Genomic DNA, 8,785 nt, shown 5'->3' on the forward strand with positions numbered 1-8,785 from the left:
ATATGCAATAAAAAATTTTAAAATATGCATTTTATATACCAAAATATGCAAAAATATGCATTTAATTTTTTATAAGATAAACACTGAAATATTGTTACAAAAAAAATATTTATTTATTAAAATACATCAATGATAAGCTGTTTGTCTTAAAATAATATAATTTAGAAATAAAATAAAATAAAATAATTTAGAAATAAAATGTATAATTCACATAAACTATGTGCGTATTACATGAAATAAAATTTATATTTGAAAAAAAAACCAAGTCTTACGAAATATACTATAAAACATGTATTTTTTACATTCTTATAATCGAAATATGCAATAATAGTAATTTTATTCAATATATGCAATAATATGCATTTTATCCAAAATATGCAAAAACATGCAAAATAAAAATACCACCATTTATCTCATCATGAGGTGATTCGTGGACATTACTGACAAAATCAATAATCAGAAGTAGCAAAAAAAACATGCTTTTACATTTAAATCCTAGCCCTTGGTTATAACACAGTTATCTTGAGTTGTACATAAAATTGCTATTGGTATGATAATAAAAAATGTTGATTGATGAATGATTATGGTACCTCCTCTCCCCTCCCCCCACTAAATACGTCTCTGACAATGTTAGGTATAATTTTATATTTGAGTTTATGTTAAACTAATTTTGTAGCATAATATTAATTATTATATATATATATATTTCTTAAATACCTATAGCAGTTGTTTTAGAATTTAAATCATAAATTTATGAGATAGGTACAATACAATGTTATGGCATCTGACGATTTACGACTGTACAATTGTTATATATTGTTATAACCAAGTGTCATATCAATTTTGATAATATGCTATGACTGCGGAAGTAGAAGTGTAGATGGGGTCTAATACTATAGTACTGTACCGACAGCCTTGAACACGACTCGTAGTTATATGGACTAATGTTGATAAGTTGACCGAATTTTAAAAAAAATGTATAAAAAAATTATGAGGACGCCACACCAGTATTTTAAATTTACGTCTCACAAGCGTGTAACATCGAACATTTACATTTCGCAGTTCAAGTGAACTTCGTTAGGTAGTTCTAATATTATAAGAGTGAATCAACTTATTGTAAAATATGTAAGGAAACTATATTATCTGTTGTCTCTGAAGGTTTTATTTTAGTTTAAATTTACACAAAAAGGTTATAAGTTATAGTTATGACTCGTAAGCATTATTAAAATTTAGATTTTGAGCGGAGCGATGAATGTATTGATGTTACAATGATGTGTGATGAACTCGATTTTGATTTTTGATGTAACTCAAAAAAAAATTATTTTTGATATATGAACTATGAAGTGTTCACTAAATATTTATATTACATAGAAAATTTTTCTTTATACCATAACATTTTCAAAACATTTTACTCATTTTGAACTATTTATAGACATATGAAATATTCTATTATTATTAGTTTTTAGATTGTGAGTAGAACGATGAATGTATTGATTTTACAATGATGTGTGTTTTTTTATTTATTTACTTTTTAAAATTTTTTTTGTGTCGTCATCTCGGTTTGGAGCAGTAAAACTTCTTCGATTTTCTTCAACAGTACCTTGTTCGATGGGAAAGTGAATTTAGTTGGTGCATTCGGGTGGTAAAATTTTTAAATTCTCAATAGTTTTCAAAAGCATCGGGAAAACAACATAAAAATTAAGGAAAAACGGGAATTTTTAGGCAAAATCGGTTTTTGACAAAATCGATTTTGGTTTTAAGTGTAACTCTAAAACAAATGAAAGTACCTACAAATTAAATTTACACTGATTTTTTATATTTGCATTTTCTACACACGATACAATTTTCAAAATATTTTGATCTGTTTGGGAATATTTTCAATTTTATTAGTATTTTTTTCAATAAATGTCAGTAAAACTTTATTTGTTAGGTAAAAAAGTTTGACAATTTATTACAAGGCTCTTACTATATTTTTACAATTATATTTAAAAAATATTAAAAATCCTTAGTCACAGTTTTTTTTATAAGCATTTAAAGTTCAAATCTTGACAAAATACGGAAAAATCACGAAAATTATCAAATTATTTTGAATTGAGAATTCATAAATTTTTTTTTTAAATCTATGATTTTAAAATGTAACACAAGATTATTCATAAGTTTTTCTACCTTTATCAAAAAAAAAAAATGTCTACAAGCAAATCAAATTAAATTTTTATGAGTGTTTGAAGTTCATATTTTTACAAGATTGGATATTCACTCGATTTCTCATGTAGCGGTTTGGTTATTTTATTATTATTCAAATACGAATCACTGTACATGCATGAACATTTTACTGAATGTTTATATTTTCATTTTGTATTCACTATTAGATTTTGAAAATATTTTGACACTTTTTGAGCTGTTAACTGACATCGTCAGGTTTTAATTTTTTTAGTTTTTTTTTTCTATAAAATTTAATAAAATTTTATTTGTTGGATAAAAAAGCGTGAACATTTAATGCAAGGCTCCTGGTATATTATTTCAGTAGCAGCTGAAAAATATTAAAAATACATAGTCACGATTTTTTTTTATATGCATTTAAAGTTCAATTGTTGACAAAATTTATCACATTTAAAATTTAATAATTATTTTGTAGTTAAAAATTTATAAAATGTTCAGCTTTTATAGCTAAGGATTGAAAATTTAAAACAAGATTCCACGTAAATAATATGTTATATATAAATTACTTTGTTCACAATAATATCGTTAATATACTTATAGTAATATCATAGGCTGACTGACCGATTTCGCTCAGAATCGTTTTTCTTATACAATAATATTATATCATTGAATTCAAATTTAACACCATCCATTACGGTGACCTACTTGTAACCTACTGTACAGCAGAGTGAAACTCACTTGCCCACCTTTTTAAATTAATGTTGATAAAAAAAATTGATACAAGGTTCCTCGTTAGTTGTTGTTATTGGAAATCAAGAAAAGTTGAGCGTAAATCTACAATCATTTTTACATGCATCTGAAGTTAGAATTTCGTAAACGTTTGAAAATTATTTTGAGTTAGGTTAGGTAAGGTTAGATTAGATATTTAAGATTTTAAAATGTATTACAACATTTCTTATAGGTTTGTCTACCTTTATCAAAAACTAAATGTTTACCAGAAAGTCAAATTAAATACCTTTAACTTTTAAGCGTTTGAAGTCTAGATTTCTCACGGAGTGATTTTATTATTTTGTAGCAATTCAAAAACAAATAACTGTGAATACTTGAAATTCACACAATATGTTTATTTTATTATTTTCTATACTTGGTACAATTTTGAAATTTTTTTCACTCAATTTGGGCTTATTTTTTCTTTAAATATCAATAAAATGTTATTCGTTTGGTCAAAAAACTTGAAAATTTAATACAAGACTTTTCACACATTGTTACAATATCAGTTTTGTAATATTGATACCTAATACATATCCTAGGTTTTTATTTATAATCGTTTAAAGTTCAAATTTTGACAAAATTTATCATATTGACAATTTACAAATTATTTTGCAGTTAAAAATTTATAAAATGTTCAATATGTATAGCTAAGAATTAAAAATGTAAGACAATTTTTATTATTTTTTTTATAATTGATTTTTTATCGATTTTTTATCAAACAGAATTTTTATTCAATTTAAATTTTCTTATACAATCTTAATAAAAATTCGAATTTGATTAAAAATCAATAAATAATCTTTTTTTGATAAAATACCAATATTTGATCAATCATTGGGCTACTCAGAGGTGCATAGGCCAAAAAACTCACAATATAAAATATCAGTGAGTAAGTAACATTGTAATATAAGATCAAAAAAGCAAAAAGAAATATTTTTATTGTTCTATTTTATTTTTTAATTAAAGATACAAGTTAGCACTTTTTAACCAATCATATAATTTTTTTATTTTAAAATAATTTGTCATCATGAAAAGAAATAAACTATGTTTTTAAGCCAGGCGCTAGCTAATTGTATATTAATATAGATGATTCCAACTGAAGGTGGTGTCAGTAGGTAATATAGCAAAAAATATTACAATTATTCTTAATTTAGAATAAGTGTTAAGTAATACTCACTAGTACTCCACTTGAAGTCTTAACAAATATCATATACTAATAGTATGTAACAGTAAAAATAACTAATCGTGGAAAAGAGTGGGACACAGTAAAACCATTTTAAAATAAAATGTTTTAAATTATCATATACCAATGCATAAAAACTAGCCGGGCGTTTTAATTTACAATTATTTACAATTGATTACAATTTGTCCGAAGTCGATCGGTTAAAGTCGAGGAGCTGCGTCAACTAGGCCCCTCGAAACTTAGTTTGACTCAACGGTCGAGGGGGGTGCTTACAAATTCGGGTATTAAATGTACAATTGTTTGCAATAATTTTGAAAATGTTTGCACAAAGTCGGGGGGGGGGGGGAGGGGCCTATTTGTGTACTTCTACGTAATGCAACAGTGGATTAAACAATCTATTAGCTAATTCTTTCACATCCAGGCTCATGCTCATGCTCATACTATATGAATGGCTATTAAAATCTACACAATTCCGTAAATTTGCGGATTCTTTCTTCACCGGGCGTAAATAGTCCTGTACACTATAAACGGTGACATTGAGAATTGATTTAATATGCAGACGTATTCAAAATATTAATGAAAATAAAAGTAAGTTTTGTATTTATTATATTATGCACATAATACAGTAGTTTTCAGCTGTACAGAAATAGGATAAAATGTGGAAGTATGTGAGTTCGATTTGGATTATTTTTACTATTTTACTATGCATTTTTAATTATGTACCTACCATTAAAATAGTTAACTTAAACATCAAGTATAAAAACAATTTATACTAGGTAGATGATGAAATATGAAAACTCGTTTGAAAATCCTTGAGATTAGCAAAATAAAAAACATCAAGATATTATGCTCTTCTCTTTCTACTATATTCATAAAAATAATAAATTACTTGTGTGTTAAGTCTCCATCTGAATAAGTAGATAGGTACTTTAACAATCCGTCTGACAAGCTGTATGTGCGATCAATTGTCACTCAACGGGACAAAATATGAAGTAAGGTAACGTAAAGCCGTGTATTACAATGTAGAAACGCGATAACAAAAATGAGTAATAACGACGGCGACATCAACAAGTTGTCGTGATGATAGTTGTAAAATGAGAGCTAGTCAATCGCCAGTGCCCGGCAATCGTCGGGCGCGACTTGTCTTCCCGTCCCTGCACCTTGCGCCTTTGTGGCGTGCTGGGAGAGTCGACAGTGTTGCGTCGTTGGTGGTTGGTGAATATCGGACAGGTCGCTACAGCAGTGGTTTATTCAAATTTTTAAAAAATAAATAAGTGTATAATATTATAAAAATGCATATGAGTTATGAATTAACAACATTATATTATTCCATTCTGGGGAGGGGAGAACCATGGGCGCCCCTCTTAAAGTACGCCACTGCCCCACTGTGATCAATCCGTGTAGGAAGAGGTGAGGTGGGATAGATCCCAAGATGACCCTTTTTTTAATATTTATAATAATATAAACTATAAATCATAAATCATACTTTTAATGAACAAATAGTGCATGTTAAAAAATCAGCCCCCCGGTCATTTCACCCCCACTGATTTAGAACATCCTAGAATATGGCAGTACCTTGATTCCGCATATTATGCCTCTGCAGCTATGTCGGAGAGAGTCCAGAAGTATTCCTACTAGCTGCGGGTTACACATTAGTACATAACCATTACCATACACATCCCTCAGCCACCTCATGACTTCTCCCAAATTCTAGACTTGTTTGGACTCTCTAGTCTAATACTGATCGTAGGCACAGGTCCAATCTATCTATTTTTTTAAAATTACTTTTCATGCAAACTTGATTGACCTACACAGCCTGCATCATTTCTATTGTTAGTTTCAAAGTTCCGTCACGCTATACTGGCTAGATTTAGTTATGCAATTAATAGATAACACAGATTATTAAAACATATTCATAAGTAGTATAGAGTTGATATAAAACACGGACATAATATACCTAATTATTTATGCATCATTCATACCTAGATATAGGTATTGCACTTGATACTTATAAGTCAGTTCTTACAATCAGATTTTATCAGACTTACTACATACCTACATATTATTATGTGGAAACCAATAAAAATTTTAATATTTTTGACAGTTTATTTATCATCGAAAACAAAAAAAAAAAATTATAATCACATAATATACTAGAAAAGTTTAAAATGGGAATTTGGATTTAGTAAATGTTTTAATATTTTAATATTTAATAAGTGAATATACTTTGATATTCAACCTGTGGTATAACATTTTTTTTTAACAATAATTTAACTATAACCATGATTCTTATTATATTTATGTTAAAGTTAATAATCAACACATTTAAGTATTTAACAATATGGATATAATTAAGAATTTATATAAGGATTTTCCAAACATGTTTTTTCTGAAAGTTTTATTACCTACCTAGTTATTTTTATTATTTTTGTTTGCTTTTTGTGAAATCATAGTAATAGTAATTACTAATTACAAATAATTATTAATATCATTCTGAATGTCAAATTATTATATCGATAATTATCGATATAGGTAGGTACTTAATCGGTTGTTAGGGTCGCAACTATCTAAAGTGTTTTAATACTATATGCTTAAATATGTGTTATTACTTATAGGTATCTGTACTTACCAATCCTTTTTAGGTTAGTTTTTAAACTGGTTTATTTCATAATAAAAATATTTACGTCACGGTTGGTATTTAATTTAACAATATTAATGTAAATCTGAAGTATTTCAATATATACATAAATACTAAATAGGTATTATATTTGTACTCACCAATCGTCTTTAGATTAGGTTTTTGATTGGTTTGTTCTTAACAAAAATATTTATTTAACGTTTAGTATTAATTTCGGAAATATGAATATGAATCTCATTATTATAAATTACCCGATTGAACTAAACCCAGTATTATATGTTAGAGCACCGACATCGGTTCCATTTATTATTATTGTTGTTTTTCAGATTATTATATTTGTTCTACCAATACGCTCAGAAGAATACAAAGTAGTGCAGTTACCACACGTTTGTTCTTATTGCTTTTAACTTGTAGTCACCAAATTGATGTCAGTACAATAAAAAACAAAATATAATGCTTGTGACTTTGTAAGTTGATTTTATTATTATTAAATTCAAAAAATTATATTACCACTTACCGAACAACTAACCAATTTTGTTATGTAGGTACTGATGTACTAAGTATTATGATTTATGACTAGAATCCCCAAATTTTATATTTTGTACATTCATGTTGATTGTTGATAGTATAATTATCTATAATTACCGTGATTGAATATTTATTGTCTGTACAATTATATGGATATAAATCATTCTTAAATAATAATAATAATATTTTGAAAAGTTTGTATCGATTGGCGTATCTGGAATTAAACATCTGTACATCCGTAGTACAATTTTAATACCAAAAAAAGTTCCACGACAGTATGTGATTCTTACATTTTGTGGAATTTTTCGATCACCAATAATTATCATTTTTAGATCCAATAGGCGCTCTATAAATTCTTAATTTTGTTATATGATCTAATATTAGTGTTATTATGGATCTTTAATTATTAATTTTCAATTTACTCTACTCAAATAAATCAATTTAATTTTACAGTTTTTTGAACGAACTTATTTTACATTTTTTAATTTTAAAAATCTGACTCATCTTTACTCTAATATATCAGTGCGGGATACTTAAATATAATTTATTTATTTTCTCTATAAAAATTATACTGTTAAAAGTTGCACATAAATAACTTCATGACATACTTATAAGTTGTAACTAATTGCTAATGTTACTATACAATTTAATTTTAAAAGTACGTGCGTCATGCACTCTGCAACATCTAGCCATGCTATAACAGTAGCATTAAATAGTATAATATATAATATATATATTGGTAGATTAACTTTAGGCAGATAATTTCCACTGTCAGAAGTTAATCCCACAATTAATCGCCAATTTTGCGTTTATGCCGATATTGTTTCTTTCTGATTACAACCAAAACATATTATAGTCGCCTTGTTCGAGTAGGACTGGTGATACTGACTGCCGTCGTTTTATTTCTGGTGGTATACTACCTCCAGGAATCCTTGGAGTACAACTCTGCTACCAGAATCTCCGACCAAGAATTCTGGTTTCCATCGTCAAGCATATTGAGAGCAGTATCGTTCAGCGAGGTCGGAAACACATCCTACGTCGAACCACCCACCCAGTTAGTACCTAGTGTAAAAACTGACATATTTTTTAATTGCGATTGATATTATTATTAAAGACTCACACTGGAACGTCTGGAACGATGTTGATTATTTTCTTCAGATTTCAATCAAAACGTTGCCTGTACCTAGTAGTACTGATAATACTGACCGCCATAGTTTCGTTCCTAGTCTTATATCCAGAATCACATGCCACCGACCACAAAATCGATGATCCAGATTTCCAGGTACCACTACAGTCGAATATCCCAGCGGGCTTGTACAATGAAGTTGGAATTGTCTCTAACGGTGGACCGTGCTCACAAATCGGAGTGTAATAAAATTATTAAATTACAATATTATTAAAATAACAAAAATATTGCCAAAAAATAGATTTTTTAATATATTTAATACTTTATACTCTACTACTTTTACTAGTACCTATTGCTTTTTAAAAACAACTTTAAATTGTTC

General features: G+C 27.6%; 1 protein-coding gene across 3 annotated transcripts; it reads left to right on the plus strand.

Moving 5' to 3' along the window:
- Positions 1 to 6,963: 6,963 nt before the first annotated feature.
- On the plus strand, positions 6,964 to 8,769 carry LOC100569370. Of its 3 annotated transcripts, none has more exons than XM_029488055.1 (3): positions 6,964 to 7,216; positions 8,151 to 8,331; positions 8,392 to 8,769. In XM_029488055.1, the coding sequence occupies exons 1-3, from the start codon at positions 7,203 to 7,205 to the stop codon at positions 8,647 to 8,649; spliced, it is 453 nt and encodes a 150-aa protein (XP_029343915.1). In that variant the 5' UTR covers positions 6,964 to 7,202; the 3' UTR covers positions 8,650 to 8,769. The 3 variants fall into 3 exon arrangements, with proteins under 3 accessions (XP_029343915.1, XP_016662644.1, XP_003246763.1); XM_016807155.2 differs by having other exon boundaries at positions 6,967 to 7,216; positions 8,134 to 8,331; positions 8,392 to 8,766; XM_003246715.4 differs by having other exon boundaries at positions 6,975 to 7,216; positions 8,134 to 8,331; positions 8,436 to 8,757.
- Positions 8,770 to 8,785: the final 16 nt, after the last annotated feature.

The sequence above is a fragment of the Acyrthosiphon pisum genome, chromosome A1 (assembly GCF_005508785.2).
Source record: "Acyrthosiphon pisum isolate AL4f chromosome A1, pea_aphid_22Mar2018_4r6ur, whole genome shotgun sequence".
Lineage (NCBI taxonomy): Eukaryota > Metazoa > Arthropoda > Insecta > Hemiptera > Aphididae > Acyrthosiphon > Acyrthosiphon pisum.

What these genes read in the sequence shown, in the direction of transcription:
- LOC100569370 (XM_029488055.1), top strand. An exon ending in TACGTCGAACCACCCACCCA is followed by an intron (nt 8,332 to 8,391) that starts GTTAGTACCTAG and finishes TTATTATTAAAG; the next exon opens with ACTCACACTGGAACGTCTGG.